Below are 26,059 nucleotides of genomic sequence, written 5' to 3' on the forward strand. Positions count from 1 at the left end.
TGAGGTTAGCAACGATGTCCAAGTTGTTCCTCCGGGAGTGAGCGCAATGTTGTTCATGTCTCTATTTGAACATCAGGCCTAAATCATGTATGGTAATCTGAGGCTCAGGCGGTATCCTTGGAGTATCAACGTTACGCGCCGTGTTGCATTGAACCAGTGATTCTCTCGCTGGAACATTGACGCCGACGGCGTGTTTCGTCCATATTGTCCGGTCACATCGGGACACCACACCACTCCATCACCTGAGTCAGGGCCCAGGATGATGCAGCCGTGTGGAGCAGTGAGTCATAATATGAATTAACTTCAAGTTAGCTAAAACGAACCTTGTCACACTACGGTGAGGTTACTCCTGAATGAAAAACTTTCTCGATATAGAGATCCACCAAAAATGAGGACAACGACAGTTGTAAGCACACTTCTAGTAAGTAGTCCAGGATGGAGGAATTCAACAGAAACATGTACAGCCGAATTATGTGCATCGTTGTGATACTGTAACTATAGCGTCTATATATTAAGTAAAACAGTCCCCAAAGTCCATAACTGCGATATAAGACATAACGAAACTAAGAAATTGTGATGGTACGATTCAAAGTCTCCAGCCAAGGGTACAACCCAGCCTAAACCATAAGTCAGTTAAGAGCACAGACTTTGAACAATGTTTAGAGCACTCACCCCGACAAGAGTGACATGAGCGACCCCAAGAAGAGCGGTTCCGCTAGCAATGCTACTCGGAATCTGAACTGTGAGGTTTTGATAAGGGGGATTGTACGGCTCGTGATACTGTGGGTTGAAGGGACCGTTGTACAAAATCTGACCCATGTAAGCAGCGGGGTCAATGCACGGCGTTCCTGGGCATGACTGTAGGCCAATAACAACAGCAACTTCTTCAGAACCCGTCAATGAATTCTGCACACAAAGTCGTTGATTGATGAACAGTGAATAGTTTCATGTCAGAGACTCACAGGCCTCTCTACCTGGACAGTCAAACTGCTTCCAGGAGAGACTGAAAGACCCTGTGGAGGGTATCCGATTGCAGCGTTCTGGGCGAAAGCAGAGACTACAAGAAGAGCGAGAGAGAGAATTGACTTCATGATGAATGATTTTGCTGAATTCGTTGTGACAATAGAAGCCATCCTTTTATACGTTGAAAAGAGTTCTTTGCTTTAGGACAGCGTTCGCCGCAACACCTCAAACCACGCGTGTCAGAAGGTCCTAGTCGGTTCTAGTTCGCTGCGCCATCAATATTTACTGGGAAAGCTTCCCAGTATTCAGCCGGCGTGATCGGTGACAGTCGGACGGTGGTGTTGCCATCCAGCCTGACGGTGATAGAAATGCCGTCGTGGAGCCGGCAACGTTCGGAAATGCAGCGCGCAGCTTTCGTTAATGTTGAAACGTTAAAGGCTATGAGGAAGCTATGCTGCTAGTCACGTGAACGTCTGTCTATCCAGGTGGCAGGAACAGGCACCGTTGAGAAACCAGTAAGATGATGTGTCCCCTTAAAGTCCCATCATATTTTACCTTCACCTTCAGGAAGTACATAGCCGTTGTCATTGCCACCCGATCGTACGCATTCAGTCTTTGCGTCTCTCCGGCGGAGGCGCTAGGCCTTTGTATGAACGCGTTATCTAATAGAAGATGAAGAGGAGATTAAATATTAAAAGGACGTGATAGTATCGGATGAGCTTTAATATTTGCTATACGACGAGTCCAGAATGAGGCTGAACAGAGGGGAGGAGAGCTATGAGAATTAGAAAAGCTTTGAGAACGAATCGAAGTGAAGACGACATAAGTTGATTCGTTTTGTGTGTGGGAAGGTCTGGCGAAGCCAGGCCCGCGCGGGAAGGCGGTGTCTGGACTAAGCATGTGATCCCAAGGTAGCGACAAGAAGACAGTGCTTGATCAAGTACCGAGTAATTGGGGATCAAATAATCAAACTTTCGGAGCGTGTTCGGGCGAAACGTGTACAGACCGAATAGTCCGTCAGGAAAACACGCATTCAGACAAAACACACTGTATTTATCAAATAGCTATAGGGAGGTGGGTGGGTGGACGAAAATGAGGGAACGACGCGCAAATGGGGATGAGGCGTCGATTCTCGAATCGAGTCCTTTTGACCAGGTGCGTTCGGACGTGTGCCAGAGGAGAATCTTCACGTGACCGCGTACAACTAGGCCATGTTTCGCGTGTCGACATCTCGCAAGCTCGCGATCCACTTGAAACGGGCACGAAGGTATCTACTCAATCCCCGCACGGCAAGCTTCAAGCAGTTGAAGCAACCAAGCCAAGACTTCAACATCACGATCCCTCAGTTCATGAGCACCGGTAGCGCACTTCGCACCGTCACTCACTCTGCCTTCATTGGGGTAGCGTCGCATTCTTATGACTAACCGCACTTTCAGTGCCATGTGAACCTCAAACTTACCAAACCTCCTTACTTTCCTTGATGGCTCGGTCCCTCAGGAGATTACGCAGGATATATCCCGTGCTGAGGCAATGACCTATATGATGAAAGTGGACCCCCAATACCCGATTTGAGAGGGCTTATTTTTTGCCTTCTTGTATCAATTTCTCAAAGTAGAGATGATCAGTTATGTCTAGGTCTATATGACAATAATCAATGCTACCCAATGATCGATGCAGACGATAGAAATTGAGGCATGACGTATGGGATAGGTATTATAAATCGTCACTGCTCTCGTCTTTCAAGGTAGATGGATCGTCGCCGTCAAGTGTCATCGATTCGTCCGTCTGAAATCGTGAGTCATTATCACTGTCATACTCAGAAACTTCCTCGACAACCAGAGCATCCGTTCTTGTAGGATCACTCTCTGTCTGTGGACTCAGCTCTGGGTGAGTGTCAATGAACGCTTGCAATGATATGGGTTCATCATCTGGATCCGGTGGTTGGAGTGTCGATCCCTCCGCTTCATAGAAATCGGCGAGGGTGAGCGGACGCATGTTGAAACCCTGGCATTCGTAGTTGGTGAGTTTCCTAAAAGATGGCTCTAAAGTGCTCACCTCTCTCTCGACCTTCATCAATGCTTCTTCGTCATGCTCCATGGCGCGCATACATTCCCTCACTGGAACCATCGCAGCATTGCGGCATAACTCGCGCAAATCAGAACCAGAGAACCCTGTTGTCTGAGAAGCAAGGGTACGCAAGGAAAGATGTGGATCCAATTTCGTGTCCTTCAGCATCTAATCGAGTGCAGAGTGAGAGCAATTTTAAAATCAGTGGTATAGACACGTACTAGGGACAGAATTTTGAATCTCTGTTCTGCATCTGGAAGATTTACAGCGAACCGCTTCGGCATGCGCCGCAGAATTGCAGGGTCAATGTCACCTGGTCTGTTCGTCGCGCCGAGCACTAGTATCCTGTCAGAGCCTGACGTCAAACCATCCCATGAACTAGACACCCGAGGGCCGAAATCAGTCAAACACCAACAAGCAAATACGTAGCTCACGTCATGAATTCTGCCTTCATCATACCCATAACCTCATGATCGTCCCCACGGCGTTCCCTCAGAAATGAGTCAATCTCGTCGACAAATATGATTGCGGGTTGAACCTTCCGCGCGAGGCTGAACAGACCCGCGACCAGCTTGTTGGACTCGCCGAACCACTTATTTGTGAGCGTAGATGCGGGAACGTTAATGAATGTTGCACCAGATTCTTTGGCTAGCGCACGTGCGAGCATAGTCTTCCCACACCCCGGAGGTCCGTAGAGTAATACACCTTTTGGGGCTCCGAGGAGGGGAGAAGCTGAGGTGAAGAGAGTGGGATGGATTAAAGGATAGATTATGGTTTCGCGGAGAGACGATACGATTGGCTCCAGACCCCCGATGTCTGAAAGGTATTGATTAACGTTGGGAATTGATTTGCATAAGATTCTGAACTCGCCTTGAAAACGAACAGTAATTTCGTCTGGATGGACGACCTCCTTTGATATCGCTCCTGCAAGAAGTATCAGATATCAGCAGGAAACGATGCGTAGCCAAAAAGGTTACACGCACTCTCATACTCATCGAGCTTGAGGTTTTTTTGTCCGATGAGCTTCTTGATTGCCTCAGCACTCTTTGTTGACCGGTCATCACTCCGCCTGAAGTACCACTATAAGGGGATTAACTGTGCTTCCTGTGTATTTTCATGACGGAGACGCACGCGAATGGCACAATAAACCGCTGCCTGAAACGTGGACCTTCAGCTTACAAGAGCGGAAGCATGAATGAAATTAATAATCACCTGCGATGCTAGCAAATAGAGCAACTGTGATCGTAACAGCATAAGTGACACTTATAAATGAAAGCAACGGTAAAACAGACCATCAAGTATGATTAAACGTCTCGTGCTCAGAGAAGATGACATGGAAAAAGAACGGAAATTTGATTACTTATTGTAGTCAAAAAGCAGGCACTTGTACCCGCAACTCTTATAGAAGTGAGATGGAAACGTGACAAGTGGCAGCAGCGACTCCGAGGTGGCTAATCATACTGCATGTTCTTCAGTGTGTGTATATTTGGCAAGAGCTTCAGGATTCAACAGAGCCAAACAACCCGTATGTACTCGGACTGCTTGAAGTTTGGACTGAGTCACGAGTCTCTGACAGACGGTCAAACAGAAGCATTGGAAGTAAACACGAGCCTTGTCTTTCACACAGGTAACAACCGTCTCAGTTGTGCTGGCGCTTGCTTACGAACTCTTCAAATCTGCAGTACTCAATAATCTCGTCTCAATTTTATTGTCTTGCATTTAGAAGTTCAAGCTCGCGCAGGCTCGCCTTATCGCCTCCCTATAGCGCTGACTATCAGTATCACCATTGTTGTACTTGATTCCATGTCACCGAGGGAAAGTAAAAAATATGCCAGGACCGTGGATTGAACACGGGACCTCCAGAAACCATCGAACTTCAGTCTGTTGCTCTCCCAGCTGAGCTACCCCGGCTATGAATTAAGTAACGCCGCTCGACAGCTATGAGTGCATCCCATGCCTGTGTCTGGCAGTCGGCGGAACTTTGTAGTGCCTACGTAGACTTGACGTGGACGTCGATGATCTGTTGGCGAAGCCTCCTGAAGCTAGCTAAACCGTCTCCCCAATCAGATAGTGCCAACAGCAAGCAAAAGAACTATCACACCACCTGAAATACCAGCATGATTCAGCAAGCGGATTTCTCGTAAGTGTGACAGTACTTGGTATCATGTGGTCTGCCAGCGGTTCAGAATTGAGCACTGGGATCCCGTTCCCTAGCGTCAGCTTATCGGGTCCCTGCTTCTTGTTGGAACTACCTTAAATAAGTCGTCCTATCCACTATGACCTTCCCAGACTCTCGTCTACTCTCTACCTTTATAACGATGACTGCTGTCTCTGCGCAATCCACTCGATGGACCAAATACTTCCTAGATATCTACGGACAGGCAAAACCGCCCGTTCTGGGCTCTTTCGCGGTGAAAGAGATAGAAGATAAGGCTCGGGAGGTGATGAAAGACCATCTTCGTGCGTGTTATCATCTGCTCAATGTTCCAACTTTTGATTTGGAGGGTCCTAGCGGCATACATGTACACATTTGGTAGTGCAGGAACATGCTCAACAGACGCCGCAAATAGGCGCGCGTTTGACCGGTGGAAGATCGTCCCTGCAATGCTCAAGGACTGCAGTAACCGGAGCGTCGAAGTGGGTATTTATAGCCGCTTACTACCCCTGTCTAATTTAGTATCTGGGTAGACAAAGATCCTCGGAGAAAAGTTCAACGCGCCTGTGTTCGTCTCGCCCGTAGGTGTACAGGGTATCTTGCATGCAGACGGAGAAATCGCGACTGCAAAGGCTGCCGCCGCCTGCGGGATCCCTTACATCATGAGCTCAGCTTCCTCCCGGTCAATTGAGGACATCGCAAAGGCAAACGGACCAAATGGTCAGCGGTGGTATCAGCTCTACTGGTATGCTTAATATCACATCGCCATTCCATTTATTATAACTCGATTGCTACCACTACAGGCCACGCACGGACGAGATAACCATATCCCTTCTCAACCGTGCCAAAGCTGCGGGCTTCACTGCGCTCGTGATCACGCTCGACACCATGGTCTTGGGCTGGCGTCCACACGACCTTGATACTGCCTATATACCCTTCCTTTACGGCGTAGGCGTCCAGGTCGGATTGTCCGACCCTGTGTTCATGAAACGTTACGGGTACGAACCTGTACACGAGAAAACCGTATTCCCTTTCAACCCGGAGAAGATCAGGGACGCGGCGTTGAAAGCAGGTGATGCGACTGCCCAAAAGGCAATGAAACTGGGAAAGGAGTGGCTCGGAGAAACCAATTCAGGTTCTTTCAGGTCCTGGGATGATCTGCAGTTTATCAAGGATAACTGGGATGGACCTATCATTCTGAAGGGGATTTTGCGGGCGTCCGTAAGTTCATCCCTTCAATGATATTCGGAGGTTGTGACAACGGTCACAACAGGATGCGGAGAAAGCTATTGATATGGGCATTCATGGGATCATTGTCTCCAATCACGGTGGACGGCAAATCGACGGTTCCATTGGCGCCTTAGATGCATTATCCAAGATCATGCGCTCGCCTAAGGTCCTCGAGGCGCAGAATAGGGGCGACCTGACGGTGCTCTTCGACTCTGGCATTCGCACAGGCAGTGATGTCATCAAGGCCATGGCTATTGGCGCACAGGGTGTCCTCAGTACGTGTTATGATTTGTCTATGGTAATACTGTTTTTCATCAAACAATTGCAGTTGCTCGTCCATACATGTATGGTCTTGCCATTGCCGGACAGGCAGGAGTCGAGCAGATTTTGATGCAAACCGTGTCTGACATGCACATTACGATGGGACTCTGTGGGTACAGCGATGTCAATGATCTCATTGGGAAGCGAGACGAGCTTCTCGAACGCGTGGATGATTAAACAGCGGGGTGCATTGCATATTAATACATCAATTCATTCATGCGTACTACAATGGTGTATTATGAAGTATATTCCGAATTACATCTCAAAGTGTATACGGCAACAGAACTGATATGCAATTCAACGCTCGATTAACTCCTTCTGGTTCTACTTTAAGTGAACAAAAGAAGAGACGACCCCATACATTCATCAAACCCACCCTTCCCAAGCAGCCTCCCAACCCTCCACGAAGCGCTCCTCAGCAAATGCACTTACAGCCCATGTACGCGCCCGCTTTCTCATCGCCCGCTCTTCCGACTTACTCATGCTCAACACGGTGTGCATAGCCTCCGCAAAGCTCTGTGGATCTCGTGCATGGAATCCCGTTGCTTCACCGTCTAAAGGTACAACGATATCGTGAAGTGGACCACCGGAAGCGTGCGTCACAGGAATCACGCCTGCGGCCTAGTATCGTCAGGTAAGTCGCTGCGGTGAAAAAAGGTAGAATACAATTCGCACCATAAATTCAACGACGTTTATCCCGAAATGTTCGTCAACCATCGTGCTGAGCCCTATGCTAGCCATTGCAAGCCAGCCCAACATCTCGGAGTAGCTTGCATTGATGATGAACTGGACGTGAGGGTTAATATTGAGTTCCCCTGCGAGATCCCTAAGGGATTGCACGCGTGCGTGATCGTTGGCGTTACGTGCGCCACCCAATAGGAAAAGCTTCACAGAAGAGGGACCAGAAGTGTAGTTTGGGTGATCAGCCAACAGCTGCGCAAAGGCGCGCAGTTGTGTAGAGTGATCTTTTTCTGGCCTTTATAAACGCTCGTTGAACTCCAGCAACGAATGAAAAGTCGGATGGAACTTTACCTGAATTGTGCGATACTCAGTATAATTCTTTCCCTCGCGTCCAAAGGGAATTGTGCCATCTCACGGGTATCGCATGGTGGATAGACGATCTTGGCTTCTCGTGGATTGCTCGGCTCCTTGAATGCAGCGGTAAAGAAACGAAGGATAGCAAATGGCGAAATGTAGTGCAGGACGTTCATGACGGTGTCAGAGTGCGAGAGTATTGCATCGACATGATTCTTTGTCCAGCTGGAGTTGGCCATAAGAAAGGAAGGGCGGGAGAGTGCCAGGGAGTAGTGATACATTAGAAAACGGTAATACCTGTGAGAGAACATGTTATGAGAAATTCCATCGCAGTAGTGGAGTTACGACAGGGGACGTAACAGGGCGGAACGTTGAACGGATCAATAATAGACAAGATGATCGATGGTGGAAGACGGGTCAGCAACACTCACCATATCTTCCCGCGGCTCAAGACCACCGAGCCTGCGACATCTCCACGGTTGGTGTGGCCTACTTTCCTAGCCTTCACGCGGGCCAGCATGTCTGTACTAATGGTCGGGTAATGTACATATGCACCCATAGGTATGGAACCCTTAGTGATCCACGCAACGACATGAAATGTGAAAGCGTAGCCCATACTATCTAGGCGGTGTGAGCGTTAATCGTCCGACGGCATCCGAAACAAGTGGACTCACCAATGTATAGGTCTGGGATGACCTGGGCTAAGGCTTCCCAAGCAAGGATCATGGACCCAAGGCTCTGGCCAAGAAGTGTAAACCGTGGCCAGGCGGCATCCTCCACTAGACGTCTCTTCTTCAGGAAAACAAAATGCAAGGACTTGGGGTCAAGAGAGATATCAAAGCGTGATTGAACTTGGGCTATTATTTGTTCTTTGGTCGCGTCGACATCTCCAGTATAAACTAGTGAGATGCAGTTAGGATGTGCACGTTGGGTGGCGGCTATAGCAGTCCAGAGTACACGTTCCCCTCCTCCACCTGCATTGCTGTGTAAGTCCGTCCCATCAGCTAAACATTCCGGTCCTTGGTGGAAAAGACATACCAGTATGGATGAAAGAAACCGATGAATTTGGGGTTTGATGTGATGGGGATGCCAAGGTTCTTGAGAATGGTGTGGCGAGCTTGTGCTGACCGTCTGGCAAGTTTGTTTGTGTAATCAATATAGATGAGGATGCCAAGGAGGGTTGTTAGAAGGATGCACAGCAGGAGGATGGCGTCCCACATTGAGGCCACAAGCACCGTATAGTCGAACACGGAGTAAGCAAGGCTCTGAGCCTTTGAACTTGCGGAGCTCAAGAGCCAAATACTTAGAACTTGTCCGCACCAAGCCCGCACTAAAGTATAATTGACACTGCCACTTCAATGGTCGCAAGGGATAGGCATCCGGATTCCGATGGTTATTGGCCAACACAGCTCTCAGAGGGTCCCTGCGGGCAGATTGCTACTCGTCACTCGTGCGCACTGCGTTTCCTATTACTCCCTTAGTTATTAATACAAGAAGTCTAATTGGGCCAGACCGATGGAGGTCCGAATCAGAAAGCGCCGCCTCGTGTTTACACACACGACCTGCCAGGGCCGTGGACACGTTCAAATGTTGAACCGCAGTTGACTCAAAGTCGACCATTTGTTGTGCCCACTGAGGTAGAATTTCATGTCGTATAGTATCCCTTGGAGTTTCTTCTCTTTTTTCAGCAGATCATTTGGACCAGCTACGAATCGCATGACCTAGCATCACAGGTCTTGCTTGACTGCACGCCGTGAAGCCGCGCACCTGAGGATCCGTATCTATTGCAAAATAAGGTCCTCTGCACTTCCTGCGGAGACTCGCCCTCAGCGGTAGCTACTCGGAAATACTCGGGTGAGTGACATTGAGGCGGTAACTTCGGTATGCTTTTTTGGGAGGCATTTAATGCTATGTACTTTCCAGAAGGCTTCAGCGTTCAGCGCTACTCCTTTGCGTCATCTTGATAAAACTGTTTGAGTGGACGTTGGCAATCTTGGCATTGACTTATAAACTGAAACATCCTACTGTCTTCCACTCCTTTCCCCTGCATCCTTATTACTAGTAACGTCAATGACTTCTTTTGATATCAAACCTATCAAGTCCCTCTCACCCAGGGCTGGAGGTGTTGCCGGCAGTCAGCCCGGAACGATGAATCGCCATACCATGATTGATGTCGTCGTCATAAGTGGTAAGTTTGCGTCATTCCACATTCCTATGGTAATGAATTGGGTCAAATGATTGTCTCTCATCTGTTTTCCCGACCCCGTTGAAGCTTTCACGCCCTGTCGTGATGTTTTCCTCCTTTCGTGTTGGCTCTTGTTCTTGATGCTTGATACTGAAACTATGTCCACAACAGTTATCTTTCTTGCACTCCTTTTGTCACTCTCTGCCCTAGCATGGTGGCGCCCTACCTCTCTGAATTCGCTCCGTGCAATCCCATCCCATGGCCCTTCTCTACCCACTCATAACACAGCTATACCTGTCCACTCTACTGCAACCCCTGCTCGTAGCGTTTCCCACTCCGGGCGACTATGGAGTATGTGGGTCTTATTCTACCATTGGTGGGCACATGTATCCAACACTGGCATTTACCGCAATCCTGCCATTGTTATCGTGCACCATGAACCAACTGTATTTAGTGCCGCCCGAGTATCTGCCCAAGTCTCATCGGCAGGCATACGCACAGAGGTACACACTCGCTCGCCAAGCTTCACTACTTTCGCACCCACTTCCGAGTCTATCTCAGGGGCACCCAGTATCATCAACACTATTGTTGACAACGAAGTCATAGAGCTTCATATGCTTGGTGGCAAAGGCCCGAGCACGTCGTCATTCGCAGTGACCGACAATGCAGACACCGCTGACACTCACGGTGTCATGCTATCCGCCACAGAGCCCATCGCCCACACAGACGTGAGCGCTTTGTCTGAGGCCACTAACTCATCTTCTACTACCGAATTCCATATCGTAGAAAGTTGACATCGCTGAAGTTGCTTTGCGATAACCCAGCTAAGTGTACCCGGTGTTGCACGGCCATTGACAAACGAAGCGGCGAAAGGTGGGGTTGAAGGCGGTGTGGTGAGGGATACGTCAATCTAGGATTGGGGTCAGCAGTTGTCCATGTCCATGTCCGCCTTACACGCACTAGTAGAGATTTTTCGAGTAGAAGATGCCAACGCCACGCTGTACATGTATACGGGCCTGTGCTCGACGTAGTGTGAGAGCCCCAAAACACTGCTTTCGTTTTGCTGTGTACACAACTCAGTAGCCTAACAGAAGGTTCTTTGAACAAGCACAGCACGCTACAGGACGGCCTGGTATTTGCCCATCTTTCATACAAGGTATCAAAACTCCGCCACGGCAGACTCGCTGAGTGACAAACAGCTGCTCTGTCACACCTCAACAACTTATCTCAATCATTTCTCCACCAATTTCGATGATTCGACTTTATAGTAGCTTAGAATATGTGTACAATGATATGTGGTGAGATAGAATATTTATTGAGGCTGAATTGTGTGAGCTATTGCAATGTGTCCGAACCAGTGGTTGACCGAAGTTGTGGTAACCAATAGTAGGATTGAGGCATGAGAACAACGATCCATTAGCTCGATGTCGATTGGTCGCTTTTGTTCGTGCGGGGCTGTGAATCAGCAGAGCACCTCTGAATAGAAAAGGTCTTGCACAGGAAAATACATCTAAAAAAGCCAAACTGCGGTCAAAACAAGGACAGAAACCTGTATGCTATAGCCGAGCGCCTAGCGTCGCCGAAGTACCTCTCCACCAATGAGAGTGCACGCTTACCATCATTCCCTGCAATATGCAAAACTTTCAGTAAATATTTTGTAGCTCCTCAGCTACATCACATTTTCTTTTGCAAATTTGCGTCATCATGTATTTGTATCTCCTCTACATGGATCTAATTTTTACTAATTTTTAGGATAATGTGGTGTGGTGTCGGAGCAAACCCGATAAAACTCAGGGTCCACCTCTAATCTGCAAATGTGTGGTCACGTCTTGTCACGCCTCGGCACAGTAGCGGCACAGTTGACTTTCACTCTCCGTAGGCTTTAAACTGTTGCGCATCGCAAAAGGCTCGAAAACAGTGGATATGGCAAACATTGAGTATCGTGGTTCATCTACTAGGTTTCGTAAGGTTCTGCGCACGTCAACGATGGGTATGGCACGTTAAACTGGCCAGCTGCTGCCAAGAGGTTTTTAGCCCTCTTCTCTCTGACAGCCTGGATAGCAGCTGCAATGTTGGCCTCGCGAGTGGCATCTTCGGCTTTTGTTTGGACTGCTTTCCTGTGGTGTGGTGCCATTTGAGAGAATGATGCAACATGATGCGTCCTCTGTAAGACTTGAATGCTTGACTGCAGAGGATGGATGCCGTGTGTGCCACGGAGGAGATTGACGCTGTTGCACTCGTCATTGATTCTACTACTATAACACCTCAACGCAAGAGTGTAACCTTTATCGCATTGTTTTTCTGACATCCCTATAAGGTATTCATTATGCTCCAGATGAATTACATTGGTAGGATCTTTGAGATCTGGGTGATTTGTGTTGGGTGAAGGTTGTAAATCACCACTATTTCACCCCTCACAGCTGCAACATCCAAGAATCTTTTATTTTACTTGTACAAAATATCATTTCTAGGTACTCTGCATATGCCTGAATTTTTTCGATGCGAGTTGAGCACGATGTTGAAGTGTCATGAACTTTTGCATATTAGCAACCGTTGACATATTACAGGGAATGATAGTATGGCTGAAGAAAGTTTCAAATGTGAATGTAAACTAGGCCGATCTCTCAGCTAATAGCATGCCTGGTTGGTTTTGTGGTAAAGGATTTTTAGGCGAGTGTCGTAATATGCAATCCTTTGCGGCGGATACTACGACAGTCAACCATAAATTTTGTGAACCGAGTGCTCTTTGATCAGAGTCTAAATACAAGTTCTTGAGTCACGACCAAGGATTTGCATTGGTATGGTAGTGGTAGACCTTGGGCAGTACGTCGTTCTGGAAAGTATAAACCCATGACTACACTTACCTTTCCATTTCTCCAGAAGTCAGGATGAAGAGCTCTTCAAGTATAAATCGGCTCTCGGAGGACGTGCTCTTCCTGATATTCAAGCTCGTCTGTGAAGATGACCAAGCTGCCTTCCACGACTATCTCCAAAAATATTTCATGGGCATACATTAGGACGATTGGAGGGATGAATTTGAGGATGATATCGACAACTTGAACATGGACTGGGATGCCCCACTAGAAGATGAGCCTCTGCCGCAATCAGCACTCTTCCCAGCAATGGGCGTGTCCAAGCATTGGCATTCATTCTTATCACAGACTCGAGGCCCGTTGGATATTATGTATCCGCTTTTAACGGACATTGTGTCTCCCATGGAGTTGCCGCACTTACACTGCAGCTTGACTGTCAAATCGCAAAGGATGGAATTCTGGATTGCGCATTTTTTCCACAAGATTCATATGCCTCATCTCCGAATACTGATCTTGGATGGAGTTGCTTTCGAGTACGACTTGACGGAGGTTGATTTCGAAAGCATCCTTCAAGGCTTGACCAGGCTCCCCAATTCCGATATCATGGAATCTCCTAGCTCTTTTCCGGAGTTAGATGAACTTCATCTCGTTAATTTCGCACCTCGTGCAGATACTGCGCTATTTCATTGCCTGTACAATCAAATGGCCAGTATCAAGTTATTGACCCTGGGACCAGGGGGGTTGAACGAGTATGATCCGTTGGCAATCGCATTGCTCCCCACGCCCCACGGACAGGCGGATTTACCTCTCCCTAGACTTCGGACTCTGATTATTTTTGATGTTCGAAAGGACATCGTGCGGCACGTCGTACTAGAACGACTGTCACTCGCTGGTCCGTTGGAGGAGCTATGCCATCATGACTCGGAGGACTCCTATGAAGAGGAGTGGGATGAAGAGAAGCAGGATGAGAGCGTCCCAGATGATTGGCAACATCAAGTGGAGAAGTACTATTGTATCGATCGTCTCAAATCTGAACGCTATCCTAATACTTATTTACCATGCATGTATACATCGCTCACCCCTCTAAGTTGCCAATTATTGTGCCTTTAGGTGTCCAGCCAAACTGATTTCAACACTGATTTCAATGTTAGCAATTAATCAGAGGCCACATCAGTGACCAATGCTAGTATCAATTCCACCTGTCCTGGGCTCCTGGCAGTGTAGCACGCACGGGCCAAGCACTCACGGAGTTTTCACAATTTTACAGTGTAACGATGGAACACGGTTTGTCTTCGGATGTATTGAAATCAAAACTGTATTCAGGATCACAGGTTCGGCAGTCGGTGATGCTCATGACGATATCTACGGTATATGCAATTGCGGTCCTTCCCTAACATACAGCCTCAATTCTCGAAGGTCGATCAGAAAATCGTCATATTAGAGAGACGGATCGAACGCAGCAAATTCCGAACATTCGGACCCTCCTTCAAGATCGGTGTCAACCCATGCTTCAGCGTCCGTGGTATCTCCCGCCGTCACGTCCTTTGGCTGATGTGAGAGGCCAATCGGGAAGAGCGGTCGTCGCGGGCTCGATAAACGCCGTGAATGATGATTTTTCTTCATAGGAGGGCCACGGAATACGTCTCCGTCATCGTTTTCCTGTTCTGCGGGCTTTGAGTTCTGGCTCTCCCTTCGACTGAGCGAGCCTTTGACTTCGTGCAGGTGCGCTGATCGTGCCAAGTATTTGGCAGACTTGGGAATAATGAGTCCTGTAGATGAGTGCGAGTTCGTTCGCATCATGTGTGCACGAGGGAGCATAGGGATGTCTGCGGAGATAGAGGTAGGCATGCGACGGGTAGGAGTGCGGAGTGCAGAAGTGCCGATGGGAGTACCGGACCGTTTTGTGCTGGTAGATGCACGCGGGGTGGAGCGTTTATCTGCGAAGGCAGTAGAATGCGGTGGCCGACGTGGAATGGTGTCATGATCGGAAGATCGCTGCGTCCGATGAATCGGAAAATCTACACGAGATTCTGGGCCTGCAAAACGATCCTTTTCAGATCTCTTACTGATAGGAACCTCAAGAGGACTGCGACTTTGAAGCTTCGAATAATTCCAGCCACGTTCGCCGTTATTACTAGCGAAGCTCAAGTTGTGGCGGCCCCATTCTCTCGCCGAACGATTGGTGAGTTGAGGCTGTTCTATAGATGGTGCACCCCTGGTCAAGCCGATGAACACCAGCACTGCCAGAAGTAGGCAAAGTTGTGCAATGCCAAGACGCTTTTCAAGAATGACCTTGGAACAACATGAGCAACACGTCATCTTTCAACAAATGGACGCGCACCTCTTCAGCAAGGTAGTTTACTCGCGAGAGCAATTCGCCATGTTCGAACTCCAGACGGAGCCGCTGCCTCTCCCACTCCTGTACTGTACGCTGATACATTTGTGCTTGTATGCGACTCTGGAGACGCATGAGTGACCTTGCCCGAAAATAGTTCTGCTGGACTTACGATGCTCTCCAACCTGCCAACATCCTCACCAAGCCTCCTGAGTACCTCGCGTACACCAGTAGTTTGCTCTTCCACATAACGCACATAAAGGCTATGATTGGACTCCAGGAGAGTCAGTCGGGTCATGATTGTCCGGTATATTGACTCTCCACCTGATCCAACTGGTGGAATGGTGGGCAATGTCGAGAATGCTGCCGATGGTGTGTTCGCAGGTGGGACGTGATGAGATGATGGAGAATGTGATAAAGATATTTCGATATTAGTGGTATGTGGGACTTCGGAGGAGAGTAAACGCGGGGAAATGGTGGACGAGCTCTTATTAGACAAGACAGATGTCGCGGATGACACAACGGAGTCGAAAGAATGCGTAGCGTTTTTCTCAGAACTCAATATAGAGTTAGAGGTAGCGGATGGGGTAGGCTGCTCCACGACAGCGGAATCCGTAACGATAATGGCTGGGGAAGACGATGTGGACTGGGACCTTCCGCGTGCCTTGGATTGAGAAGGAGAGCTGATCGAGCTGGACGTCCGGTTCGCCGCATTGGATGCCTGAGGTTTGCTCAATGGCGCCGTAGTGGTTGGAAGTGCACTATCAAGAGGATATGCAGAAGGTTTGTCCCGGGCTTCAAGCTCGTCCATAAACTTGTTCAGTTCAGACGCCCCAGAACTGATGGGTAGGGACTCCGTAATGGAGGGAAAGACTTGGGCTCGAGCTTGTGCGCGTGCATGACTCTCTGCTTCCCATGTATCCCACTTCCATTGTTCAAGGTGTGTGAGACCGTAAACCCTCAAAAGGGAGACGGGACAGTAATACTCGTGTCCATAGTGTGAGTGGAAGTCGATCCGGATGTACCTGTAGAAATCGCGCAAGGTGGTTGGAGTATGGAAGGACTGTGTAAGGGTTAATGCCAAGGTCTCAATATTGGGAAATATACGCGCCTGCACACCACGGACATTCTTTCCTTTGTATGTACCCGCCAGTACCCATCCGTCATCAGACGTCGTGTAGGTCTTTGCGACCTTGACCGAAAAGTCCTTGAACACCCCACTGAAAAACTCGAAGTTTGCGAGCTGCACAGTGTCAATCCTAATATCCTCGCACAACTCCACAACCACGAACTGCTCCTCCTTGCCCGAAGAACATGGTGAAAGCATGTATTTGTCTTTCTTAGATGATAGAATGGACGAAGGAGACTTGGCAGAGCGGTGAGAAGTGTGTACACGCGCAGAGCAGTCCAGGTTTGCATAATTGAAGCGGTCGGTGATAGGTACCCTGAAATGTGGGGAAAGTTCTGTTTCCTGGGGGTATACAGACGGGTCCGGCACAGTGACGTTAGGTTCGTGGGTGGTACTCGACTCTACGTGCTCTAAAGCATCAGTTTTGAGATGAGGAGTTGCCTGAGGCTGGGCCTGCAACTGCGACTGGGATTGGGACTGGAACTGCTTGGACTTCCACTCCTCAAATGAGAGCAAGACATCCTCGACGTCATTTGGTGGTTCTATTGACGGCGGTGGTGTCAGGCAGCACAGAGGCGGCTCAGGTTGGCGTTTGCGGTGTGCTAGAACTATAGCGCGAAATGGGTCATTCTTGGAGGAGGGAAGAGCGACTGCAACGGCAAGAACTGGCGAGGTGAGCAGGAGAAGAAGTAACGTTTTGGGGAGAGCCGTGAAGGAGACCATCAATAAGTCTCAACTACAGCTACAGGTCCTCTTAACACTCTAAGACAGACAGCGAAACTGACATGAGTGCTTGTGACAGACAATAGTAGGCACGTCACTTGGAGCACAGTCAAGCCAGCTGCCACGTCGGCAGTAGATATCCCACAAAGAGTATTTCAGTCACTGTGCCTGACGAGTCTCAACGCAGAAATGGTTTACGAGTAACTGAGTTCACACAACGGAGGGGAATGTCCTTGGATGCATCACTCAAGCAGACAATAGCAGCGCATGAAAGAGTCATGTTTGCAAGCAGAAAAAATGGATGTATTAGACGGAAAACGGCATTGATGGTAATGGAATCCATCATCTTTCACTCCAAGTACATGTCCTCTTGGTGACTTCAATCGCACTGCAAAAACACGTCAATGATATGGATAATGGGGCAGAGGAGAAATATACCAATCCCGTCAACTCTCCAGCTTTTGTGTGCATGATGAGCGCAACAATCAAGCCTACACACGACCGTTCAATACTACGCTTCGTTTACACAAAGTATCGGCGTACCGTAAAGACCCAGCACTTCGGCGAAGATAAGAATCAAAATCTGCACGGTGTATTAGTCTTATTCCTGGCAAAACTAGGTGATCAATGTTCACCATTCCAACGAAAAGTCGGGGTTGTTGTGCAGTACCGCGGACACCAGCGTCGCCGACGATACCAATGGCAAAGCCTGCGGCAAGACCAGCGAGACCAACCGACAAACCAGCACCGAGGTCAATGAATCCCTGCGCAAGTGGCATTGTTGCCTCCACTACAATGTATGCCATTTAGCATCCAGAAATATCGGGGGTAAAAAAACATAACACACGTGAACCGGAAATGAGGACAGACACGACTAGACCGTAGATCTGCGCATTGTAAGAATCGACTGCAATTGAGGCGGATGAAAAGCAAAGACGTACACCGATGATACCGGCCATGATAACTGGGACGACACACTTCATCATGAGGTCTGGCCGGAGGACACCCATCGCTGAAATGCCAACACCAGACTTTGCAGTACCGTAACTGCGCAAAATATTCAATACGTCACAAAACCTGGCACTCAAAACTTGCAGACCTTGCACCAAGACCTAGCAGACACAATCACATGGATCAGTCAGAACACCAAAGCTTCCCATAACCGCTGTTCACGACACTTACAGGTAAACACAATTGCGCAAGTGCAACCCTGTGAACCGTTCAATTCTGAAACCGAACAAGGAAAAACATAGAACTAACCATGGCACCGAAGAAGGGCGCGTAGACGGGACAGAGGTCAGCCATGATTTGCGCGTTGAAGGGAGTGGATGAAGACTATTGAATAGGCGACGCTAGTGAATGGCGGAGCAGTTCGAGTCCAATGAGTAAACACGCAGTGAGGAGAAAGCCGATCGGACATTCAATATGTGGCTGCGCCTCGGCATGAGAATGCCGGCCATTATTTGGCAACAGCTTTAGAACCAAACAACCTCCTACTTCCTCCCTTGGGAAACTTTCAATCGCGTCCCAGCCATATTTAAGAACGCACCGTTGGACAATGTCTGCTTCCTTGCGATTTACCAGAAGGGTGCGTCTTTCACATATCTTGCTTGCGCCTTCTTACACAAAGGCAACTATGTAAGGTGTGGAAATCGTTCATAGACAATAAAGGTACTCTCACGAAGTACTTTTGGGCGCGCGCCACTAAATGCAGCAGCTAGGGCATGATGCGCAATGCTTTCCGAATGTCAGAATATTACATTATCCGCCTGCATCTCATACTGACCTGACTTCTCAGCTTGTTATCCACCGCGCAGTTCCCGGAACGGTTGACTTCTCACTCAAGATAGAACCATCTAATTGTATGTACTCTGCTCTCGAACTCTGATTGGCACTCATCTCCCTGTAGTAAATAGAGTCGGGGTGCGTATGTAGGTTTTTCGCAGTATCCTACTTATTGACACGCCACACTAGACTGTGCACGGCGGCCTGATCTTGTCGCTCACTGATACCCTTGGTTCTCTTGCTGTTGCAAGCAAAGGTCACTACATGACTGGTGTTTCTACTGATATTGGTGCATCTTTTGTACGACCTGCAGGCAGGACTGACGATACCCTCCATGCACGAGCCACTCTCACTGCCATGGGTGAGTGATACGAAGTCTGCTGTTTCTTTCTGTTGAGCTCACCGAACCAGGGAAATCTTTGGCATATACTCGCGTAGATTTTACCAATCCCGCAGGGGACTTAGTTGCGTATGGATGTAAGACCTTGTCTTTAGCATGCTGGAGCATTTTTAGGCTAATAACACCTACTATTAGATCACACGAAATACGTGGGGAAATCTTCGTCCGACCCTGTGAGTAAATCTGAGAATCCTTCTTCGCGCAAAGACCTGACAGTTTCATGCAGAACAACGTGAAATTCTCGGAAGACGGCGAGCGAGTAATAGAAGGGAACGACGTTGACTGATCCATTATTCGTCGTCGCTTTGTGATGTACCAAATGCGCATCAAAATTCAAGAACAGTTGATCCACGCGGGCGATGGGTAAGAGTTACAAGTACAGCGACAAGAAAAACGTCGACGTAAGAAAACATTTCTAATTTGTTTCAGTCTGAAGACCCGATGATTGATGATGCAACAAGTGGAGCAACCGCAAGGCCACTTCTTCCTCATTCGCCCTGTTGAGCGAACTATCCATTTTAATCGATCTGCCAAAGTCTATCAGGCGGAAGCTCTTGCTCGAGCCTGGGCGCGAGATTGGCCATTCCGTTGGCTTGCCTTGTTGCCACATGATGTTCCGCGCTGCAAATGACTCGTGCAACCACCCCGCATGATGAAAGCGGAAGACAAGCGACGCGCACTCTTGCTTGTCATCCAAGCTCAACTCTTCTGGGTCTATTTCGCGGCCACAGTTCTCCAGAAGTAATATCGGACTCAGATAATCAGGAAGACTCGTGCCGTCAGTTGGATCATCAGGCGTGTAGTACCCGTAGAACTGTGGGCAGAGTGCCCCAATGGGGACAGGATCGTGCAGAGGGGGCATGACGTTATATCCGTTCCAGTGTTGGAAGAAGTGGTCAGGGAATGATTGATAGTTCTTCGCCTCTCGGTCGAGGTGGAGGTCGTCTTCGAGCGAGAGTTTGGCAACAACATGGAGCATCGTGGTGCGCGGAACGGGTCGCGTGCCGAAAGAACTGTGGCTGCATCGTTCATGGAAGGGGTCTCGCCACTTCACAGTAGTGTGGATACGAAGACCTGGCCCAGAGTAAGATGCTATGCGGATGACTCTGGGAGGTTCAATGGTGAAAATTTCTTCCTCTTCTTCGCTCTGTTCTTCCTCACTTCCTTCTGCGTCAGCTTTTTCTTCGTCCCCGTTGTCCTCTTTCCCTTTCCCCTTATCCTCCTTTGGGGCACACTCAAGCGCGCTCGGTTCCTTGCAGTCCTCATTGCCGTCTACCCTCATCTCAACGTCAAGAGCCTCAACCTTGGCTCCAGGTTCCGAACCCTGCCCGCCCACAGCGTCCATTTTGACATCAACTTCGGTACCCCCTGTTTCTGCTGCAGAGCTGGTAGAGCCTGTAGCAGGATCATCGTCCGAAGCTGACGTCGTTTCGGCATCATTAGCATCGACGGACTTTTCATCACCCAGGTTGGCCGAATCCACTTCGGCTTGGCTGATAAATGACCCAGTCACCTCTGGAAGCTGGTGCTCCTCGACGGTAATGTGAACAACTGTTCGCTTCGCACCAGAGCCCTGCGAGGGCTCTGTTCCGGAACGGACATCCGGGGCGATCTCTAGCGTTTCCCCAGCTTTCTCGAACGCCCCTTTTAGGAGCGCTTCCCATTTTCCCTCGTCCTTCAACTTCTGAACCTGTCGACGGGCGTCCTGCTCCACACAAGTTCTGCACAGATAAGCCTCCGCAAACAGGTCACGCGGAAGCTCCCACTCCACACCATGCACAACTGAATGATGACCGGAGCCCACTGAACGAGGTTGAAGGTAGAGATGAGCTTCTTCCACTTGCGTCCGCTTCGGGGGTCGTGGAGGGAGTACGACTTCAACCAGCGGCTCTTCCGTTGGTCCCTCTTTTTCAGCGGGGAAGATGCGCAACACGCTCTCTCCCTTCGCTGCTTCGTCTTCGGCTATCTTTTTCTGTGCCTTTGACGCAGCCTCCTTGGCTTCGGGTTCGAGGGAGAGGGAATAGGTTCGGATGATGTCCCCTCCATTGGCGACTTTGGAAATCCACGGAGTCAGGATATCGGAATCGCCCTTATCGATGGATAATTTGTTCCAAGGGTCGTGGACATGGAGCTTTTGAGGGAGAAGGTGCAAAGGAATTCGCTGTTGGAGTGTCGGAGTCTCGTGAGTGCAAGGGATGAAGGGGTATGGAGAGGGATAATCGGCGGGATTGAAGCTGTCATTTGGTGACGACGCGGCGGGTTCACCTTTCGGTTGTTCCGCGCCTTTGTCTGGCAATGTTTCTCCCGTTTGATCCGGTTGCATGGCCTCATTGATCTGCACACCGGCAGTCGCGTCTTTCTCTGCATCGTCATTAGCAACTGGTGCTGCCTCCTGTTCTTGCTCCCTCTCAGTATTACCACCCTGACCATCGACTGGGGAGATCAAATCGTCTCCATCTGTGGTTTCGCCCGTTTCACCGAAAGAGGAAACGCCCGTGCTTTTTTCATATTTCTCTCTTATCTTCTTTCGATAGGAATACTCATCGAATATGCCCAATGCGACGCGCGTGTCATAGCACCGTATCAGTTCCCCGAGGTCGACTACTGGTATCTCTTTTGGATCCTCCTCCTTATCGGCCCAATAGAGCTCATCCTCTGCTATGAGCTCGCCAGCCTGGCGCATCCATTTCGCAAGTCTGCTTCCGGTGGAGGTTGTGATATAGTTTGGAACATTTGGGAGACGTCGAACGTGGTAGAAGTCGTAGAGCGTCGCACCCCACAAATCAAGTCCATTGCCTGCCTGCTTGCCCCGCAATGAAGATGGCACGATGGCTTTCCCTTTGGGATCACGAGGCCAGGAGCGGAAGATGACGCGTTTCTTGCCATATCCGACGCAAGTTTCGTCGTTATCGAATTGTTCTTGGACAGACTTGGGCAGTTTGTGGGGGTCGATCTTACTGAAATCAGCGTGTTCGGCTCGTAAAGTTGAATCTAGGCTACACCCAGACGTCTACAGTGTGCGATAGCGTCAATAACAACAACGTACCGCTCTCCTTTTTTACCCTTGTCTTTGGATTTCTTGTGTGATGTCTCAGCAGATTCCGAATCTACAGCCCGCGCGACGCGTTGTTTTGCCTTCTTCGTTTTCAAGAACCCACGCTTCATGGTGGTATATGATAGAGTCGCTCTAGATGAGATGGCCTTACGGTGTCACGATTATACGGCACTCGCACGAGAAATTCTGGGAGATGTTGGACGAAGAATCAAAGTTAGAGGAGCCGCGATCGATGTCGCGATAACTCTTAAGTCGCACTACTTATGGGCGGCAAATGAGGGGTTAAATTATTTCCTAAATAGTCGCGCCTCACGGTTCTATGTTCACGGTCCACCTGGACCAGGTTGGTATCGAAACGCTGTTTGATTGTTCTATGTGTGATTTGCAGAAGCACATACAGCAGTTGCAGCACCTGGATCCAATGATGGTCCAGGGGGGTGCTCAGCAGGTAAAAGAAGTGAGACATGGATAAGCTAATGATGATCTGAATCACGTGATGATAAACTTTATGGGTGTCGTCGGTCGAGTGCATTGTGCAAAAGCTGATGCGCGCCCCATGGGTTGCAGTTAAACCAACTTAATACTTAAATACTACGAAAGGAATGACTGTCTGGACTGGTAAGTACTAGGCTAAATATGACCACTGCCTGACAACTACATCGCAATAACGTTCAGATCTCTGACCGATACGATAGTATTTCTCCACTTGATCTTGCCAATCATCTGGCACGCTCTCATCTTGCTCCTGCTCCTGCTCCTGCTCCTCTTTATAGTACTCTTCCAAGTTTTGATAGTACAGCTCCTCCAATGGACCAGCAAGTGGCAGTCGTTCTAGTACGACGCACCACACAATGTCCTTTCGAACATTAAATATGATCGGGGTCCGAAGTCTAGGGAGAGGCAAATCCACCAGTCTGTGGGACGCGGGGAGCAGTGCGATTACCAACTCATCATACTCATTCAACGACCCTGGTCCCAGGGCCAATACCTTGATACTGGCCATTTGTTTGTACAGGCGATGGAAGAGTCCAGCATTTGCAGGTGTGAAATGAATGATATGAAGTTTATCTAACTCCGGAAAAGGGATAGGAGAATCTATGATATCGAAATTGGGGAGCCTGGCCAGGCCTTCAAGGGTGCCTTCGAAATCAATGTCCGTCATAATATTGTACTTGTAGGCATTTTCATCCCAGGTCAATATTCGGAGGTGAGGCATATGAACCTCGTGGAAAAAAAATCCGCAGCCCAGAATTCCATCGTTCGCGATTTGATGACAAGGTAATGCAAGTAAGGCAACTCCATGGGAGACATAAGGTCCGTTACAAGCATATCCATAATATCTAGCTCAAGTGCGAGGGTCTGCAGATTGACGAGTGCACCAAGACGTTGTGACAAAAATTTAGCTGTAGTGCTCATATTTCTGTCACCGTTATCCATGCAGTAATGTATCCGCAAGTTGATAAGATGTGATGAAAACATGGAGGGTGAGCCAGGCCCAACTTATGCCGAAAAGGATAAGATCACGAAGGGGAGACGCTGAACCAGGAAAAAGTGATAGTATATGCTTGGCGGGGTGCGTATCCAATATACTGTGTACGAGTTGAAGATGCAGTTTCTCTAGCATACGGGCTGGATGGACGGAAGGGCGTGACATGAGGCCTTGAGGCGAACAGTGCTTGGTGCATGTGAGTTTTTTTTGCGCACTGGGGTGGTCCGAGGAGCGTCGTGGTCGTCCTGTCAACCAACAAGAGCGCTCGTGAAGCGATGACGTAAAAGTAAGTTTGAGAAGGAACTTCACGGAATTTGAAACCGGGGATCGCGTTAGTGTTTCAACTTCGATAAGAACCATAACCCGCTCCTTACGTGTATTCCTACTTGTAAGGCACGATAGCTGGGCGCCGAACTAGTCAGGTAGCGCATGTATATTGTTCGATATCATTTATCGATCATGTCGCACGGCGGATAGAGTGTAATTTTGACATCAAACGGAGTAGGTCGACCTTCGCCTGTCATTTACCGACCTGGCAGTCTTGTGGCAGTAAAAGCACTACCTCCTGACCAAGACTGACAGTCTCCCCTATGGATGCCGATAAGCTATCAGCAGAAGAATATGATGACGTCCCTGGGTTGTTCTTTTTTGGGATGCTCTGATAGGAGAGTCGCATAAACTTGTATGATACTGCGGCTCTGGCACTCACCAATATCACTATCTCCATTGCTGACGAGTTTGTATTCGCCAGTGATAGCAAAAACAACTCGCTGACGTGACCCCTTCAATTTAAAGTGTGGTTGCGTCACCAACGAACCTAAATAATATTCTTGCCATCGTCCTTCCAGAAAGCTACAACGAGCAATGCGTGAGCAGCTTTTGTCCATCTGACAGGACTGTCAATGATCTAATGCAACACTTAGGGTGTTCACTGTGGCTTGTTCCCTCAGAACGGGAACATGACGCACTGAGCTGTCTCATGAATTTCCGACCGAGACATCACAGGTCAAAAACTCACTCGTCCAGATCATACCCCCGCTTCGACCCTCATGTCACCCTCGCCACTTTCGAGAGTTCGTATAAACCCAAAATATCTCTATTCCTGTCTCCGACCACCATCTCGGTTCCCGTGTATTTTGAGTCTATGAAGGTCGGAAACAACTACCTCAGCTCACTGTCCATCGTCGTTGCCAAATCCCGCGAGCTCATGCAATTACGCGATCTCGTTGTCGAGCACCTCGAGAACAACAATATGAAAGACACGAGTCGTTCGTTTCCACACATGTCCTTGTTCTACCTGGACGAAAAGTCCAAAGGAGACCGCCAAGAACTTGGCAAGCAACTAGAACGATCGGAAAGAGTCCGCGAACGAACCGGTAGGAGAGTCATAGAAGCTGCGCTGGACTGTACCCTGGATGGTGCTGAGCCTGAATTTGATGCCATGTATGGATTTGAGGGATCGTCGATATGGCTCGTCGACTGCACTGGTGGAGTAGAGGATTGGAAAGTCCTAGAGAAACAGAAGCTCAAATCAAGAAGGCACGATCTACGCGATGTCTACCTGTCGAGAGGCGAACCTTTCTATTCCTTTTCCTGGCCAACAAATCCTGTTCCTGTCGTAACAATGCCACCCTCTCCAAGAATGGGGGGACGCCAACCTTTCTTGTACGGGTCAAATCCCCTACCAATGACACCATATTATCCCCCGGACCCAAGGTAGCGTGCACTTTCCTGGCTGTACTTTGTGCTTAAGATTGTTCCAATCACAGGATGAATAGATGGAATTACGGACAAGGTGTAGACCCGAGAGTCCGAGGCAATATGTTGAGGCGGGGGGTCCCGAATGCATATTGGGGTCGGTACTGAGAGAATTCATGCACGATGTGCCGTTGATGTTTATACAGGGTGTTGGCTGTAACGCTTCTTGAGTTAGTATTCAGATACGACTTGCATGTAGACCATAGAATGTACAGATTTACCTTGACGGTTTTAAATCGGCATGACAGTGTGTAGCCGTACACGTCCGTAATCACATTCTTATGATTTCGAGGAATGACAGGATGTGTTGCTGCACTTCCTTAAAGCCGTGAGAATGATGTAGACGTTAAGTGTATATTGGGCCTTGGTGGCCCGTGGTTCCTACAATTCGAACATCTTGGTGGGATAACCAGTCGTCTAGCATCAGATATAACCCAGTGAGGCTGAAGGAGAAGACCACGCTCACTTGTCTTGTCTTCGATCAAACTAGTTTAACTTGGGAGAGGATTGATCAGAGCTCGATTCTCGAATGAATATTGATGTTTAGTGTAGGAGGACTAGATATTATGAGCAGTTGCCTTCAGTCGTCGGTGTGAAGTAGACGATCGTACACTGG

The 26,059-nt window shown here is 48.8% G+C and overlaps 12 protein-coding genes and 1 non-coding gene across 13 annotated transcripts; 5 read left to right on the forward strand and 8 right to left on the reverse strand.

Moving 5' to 3' along the window:
* Positions 1-563: 563 nt before the first annotated feature.
* On the reverse strand, positions 564-1,091 carry EDB91DRAFT_1086534 (uncharacterized protein; the record flags this gene model as incomplete). The annotated part of the gene is made up of 3 exons (XM_041316062.1): positions 564-617; positions 673-906; positions 963-1,091. The coding sequence occupies 3 exons, from the start codon at positions 1,089-1,091 to the stop codon at positions 564-566; spliced, it is 417 nt and encodes a 138-aa protein (XP_041171628.1).
* A 1,295-nt stretch (positions 1,092-2,386) lies between these two features.
* Positions 2,387-4,479, reverse strand: EDB91DRAFT_1164882 (AAA-domain-containing protein). Its single transcript, XM_041319942.1, has 8 exons — positions 4,323-4,479; positions 4,127-4,181; positions 4,014-4,099; positions 3,901-3,954; positions 3,465-3,846; positions 3,252-3,408; positions 3,019-3,198; positions 2,387-2,967 (listed from the first exon to the last, which is right to left on the reverse strand). Exons 1-8 carry the CDS (start codon positions 4,363-4,365, stop codon positions 2,677-2,679), a joined length of 1,248 nt encoding a protein of 415 aa, XP_041171629.1. The 5' UTR covers positions 4,366-4,479; the 3' UTR covers positions 2,387-2,676.
* Positions 4,480-4,859: 380 nt separating this feature from the next.
* EDB91DRAFT_t106 lies at positions 4,860-4,941 on the reverse strand. Its single transcript has one exon. It is a non-coding gene; the product is annotated as a tRNA-Phe (tRNA).
* A 407-nt stretch (positions 4,942-5,348) lies between these two features.
* On the forward strand, positions 5,349-6,913 carry EDB91DRAFT_1061333 (FMN-dependent alpha-hydroxy acid dehydrogenase; the record flags this gene model as incomplete). Its single annotated transcript, XM_041314435.1, has 6 exons — positions 5,349-5,490; positions 5,543-5,667; positions 5,719-5,930; positions 5,989-6,406; positions 6,459-6,690; positions 6,744-6,913. The coding sequence occupies 6 exons, from the start codon at positions 5,349-5,351 to the stop codon at positions 6,911-6,913; spliced, it is 1,299 nt and encodes a 432-aa protein (XP_041171630.1).
* Positions 6,914-7,102: 189 nt separating this feature from the next.
* Positions 7,103-8,991, reverse strand: EDB91DRAFT_1239572 (glycosyltransferase family 4 protein; the record flags this gene model as incomplete). The annotated part of the gene is made up of 6 exons (XM_041321871.1): positions 7,103-7,357; positions 7,412-7,712; positions 7,769-8,068; positions 8,203-8,392; positions 8,446-8,753; positions 8,810-8,991. 6 exons carry the CDS (start codon positions 8,989-8,991, stop codon positions 7,103-7,105), a joined length of 1,536 nt encoding a protein of 511 aa, XP_041171631.1.
* Positions 8,992-9,943: 952 nt separating this feature from the next.
* EDB91DRAFT_1164911 (uncharacterized protein) lies at positions 9,944-11,075 on the forward strand. The gene is made up of 2 exons (XM_041319943.1): positions 9,944-10,866; positions 10,917-11,075. The coding sequence occupies exon 1, from the start codon at positions 10,097-10,099 to the stop codon at positions 10,748-10,750; it is 654 nt and encodes a 217-aa protein (XP_041171632.1). The 5' UTR covers positions 9,944-10,096; the 3' UTR covers positions 10,751-10,866; positions 10,917-11,075.
* Positions 11,076-13,018: 1,943 nt separating this feature from the next.
* EDB91DRAFT_1254033 (uncharacterized protein) lies at positions 13,019-13,879 on the forward strand (the record flags this gene model as incomplete). Its single annotated transcript, XM_041323741.1, has 1 exon — positions 13,019-13,879. The coding sequence occupies one exon, from the start codon at positions 13,019-13,021 to the stop codon at positions 13,877-13,879; it is 861 nt and encodes a 286-aa protein (XP_041171633.1).
* An 80-nt stretch (positions 13,880-13,959) lies between these two features.
* Positions 13,960-17,133, reverse strand: EDB91DRAFT_897279 (UNC-like C-terminal-domain-containing protein). Its single transcript, XM_041328773.1, has 4 exons — positions 16,216-17,133; positions 15,277-16,167; positions 15,111-15,227; positions 13,960-15,061 (listed from the first exon to the last, which is right to left on the reverse strand). The coding sequence occupies exons 1-4, from the start codon at positions 16,954-16,956 to the stop codon at positions 14,207-14,209; spliced, it is 2,604 nt and encodes an 867-aa protein (XP_041171634.1). The 5' UTR covers positions 16,957-17,133; the 3' UTR covers positions 13,960-14,206.
* Position 17,134: 1 nt separating this feature from the next.
* EDB91DRAFT_897185 (V-ATPase proteolipid subunit C-like domain-containing protein) lies at positions 17,135-18,348 on the reverse strand. Its single transcript, XM_041328772.1, has 9 exons — positions 18,217-18,348; positions 18,139-18,166; positions 18,056-18,068; positions 17,898-18,003; positions 17,804-17,843; positions 17,592-17,746; positions 17,500-17,539; positions 17,395-17,447; positions 17,135-17,344 (listed from the first exon to the last, which is right to left on the reverse strand). The coding sequence occupies exons 1-9, from the start codon at positions 18,259-18,261 to the stop codon at positions 17,336-17,338; spliced, it is 489 nt and encodes a 162-aa protein (XP_041171635.1). The 5' UTR covers positions 18,262-18,348; the 3' UTR covers positions 17,135-17,335.
* Positions 18,349-18,514: 166 nt separating this feature from the next.
* Positions 18,515-19,427, forward strand: EDB91DRAFT_1061341 (thioesterase thiol ester dehydrase-isomerase; the record flags this gene model as incomplete). Its single annotated transcript, XM_041314436.1, has 9 exons — positions 18,515-18,544; positions 18,600-18,627; positions 18,678-18,703; positions 18,755-18,818; positions 18,866-18,879; positions 18,931-19,102; positions 19,153-19,218; positions 19,277-19,314; positions 19,368-19,427. 9 exons carry the CDS (start codon positions 18,515-18,517, stop codon positions 19,425-19,427), a joined length of 498 nt encoding a protein of 165 aa, XP_041171636.1.
* A 129-nt stretch (positions 19,428-19,556) lies between these two features.
* Positions 19,557-21,944, reverse strand: EDB91DRAFT_1061351 (uncharacterized protein; the record flags this gene model as incomplete). Its single annotated transcript, XM_041314437.1, has 3 exons — positions 19,557-20,288; positions 20,742-21,375; positions 21,682-21,944. Coding segments are annotated over 3 exons (1,629 nt in total), but the record flags the coding sequence as incomplete, so codon positions are not given.
* An 877-nt stretch (positions 21,945-22,821) lies between these two features.
* On the reverse strand, positions 22,822-23,412 carry EDB91DRAFT_1086543 (uncharacterized protein; the record flags this gene model as incomplete). The annotated part of the gene is made up of 1 exon (XM_041316063.1): positions 22,822-23,412. The coding sequence occupies one exon, from the start codon at positions 23,410-23,412 to the stop codon at positions 22,822-22,824; it is 591 nt and encodes a 196-aa protein (XP_041171638.1).
* An 828-nt stretch (positions 23,413-24,240) lies between these two features.
* EDB91DRAFT_1164931 (cyclic phosphodiesterase-like protein-domain-containing protein) lies at positions 24,241-25,608 on the forward strand. Its single transcript, XM_041319944.1, has 2 exons — positions 24,241-24,553; positions 24,609-25,608. The coding sequence occupies exons 1-2, from the start codon at positions 24,550-24,552 to the stop codon at positions 25,403-25,405; spliced, it is 801 nt and encodes a 266-aa protein (XP_041171639.1). The 5' UTR covers positions 24,241-24,549; the 3' UTR covers positions 25,406-25,608.
* Positions 25,609-26,059: the final 451 nt, after the last annotated feature.

The sequence above is a fragment of the Suillus paluster genome, assembly GCF_016628075.1.
Source record: "Suillus paluster strain FC165 chromosome Unknown EDB91scaffold_98, whole genome shotgun sequence".
Lineage (NCBI taxonomy): Eukaryota > Fungi > Basidiomycota > Agaricomycetes > Boletales > Suillaceae > Suillus > Suillus paluster.

What these genes read in the sequence shown, in the direction of transcription:
- EDB91DRAFT_1164911 (XM_041319943.1), top strand. Translation starts at nt 10,097, where the DNA reads ATGCTTGATACTGAAACTATGTCCACAACAGTTATCTTTCTTGCACTC.
- EDB91DRAFT_897185 (XM_041328772.1), bottom strand. Translation starts at nt 18,261, where the DNA reads ATGGCTGACCTCTGTCCCGTCTACGCGCCCTTCTTCGGTGCCATG. An exon ending in CGCCCTTCTTCGGTGCCATG is followed by an intron (nt 18,167 to 18,216) that starts GTTAGTTCTATG and finishes AACGGTTCACAG; the next exon opens with GGTTGCACTTGCGCAATTGT. An exon ending in CGAAGTGCTGGGTCTTTACG is followed by an intron (nt 17,448 to 17,499) that starts GTACGCCGATAC and finishes GGTCGTGTGTAG; the next exon opens with GCTTGATTGTTGCGCTCATC.
- EDB91DRAFT_897279 (XM_041328773.1), bottom strand. Translation starts at nt 16,956, where the DNA reads ATGGTCTCCTTCACGGCTCTCCCCAAAACGTTACTTCTTCTCCTGCTC. An exon ending in AGAATGTCCGTGGTGTGCAG is followed by an intron (nt 16,168 to 16,215) that starts GCGCGTATATTT and finishes ACCCTTACACAG; the next exon opens with TCCTTCCATACTCCAACCAC. An exon ending in TAAACTACCTTGCTGAAGAG is followed by an intron (nt 15,062 to 15,110) that starts GTGCGCGTCCAT and finishes TGTTGTTCCAAG; the next exon opens with GTCATTCTTGAAAAGCGTCT.
- EDB91DRAFT_1164882 (XM_041319942.1), bottom strand. Translation starts at nt 4,365, where the DNA reads ATGTCATCTTCTCTGAGCACGAGACGTTTAATCATACTTGATG. An exon ending in ACGTTTAATCATACTTGATG is followed by an intron (nt 4,182 to 4,322) that starts GTCTGTTTTACC and finishes CGTTTCAGGCAG; the next exon opens with CGGTTTATTGTGCCATTCGC. An exon ending in GAAAATACACAGGAAGCACA is followed by an intron (nt 4,100 to 4,126) that starts GTTAATCCCCTT and finishes GTGGTACTTCAG; the next exon opens with GCGGAGTGATGACCGGTCAA.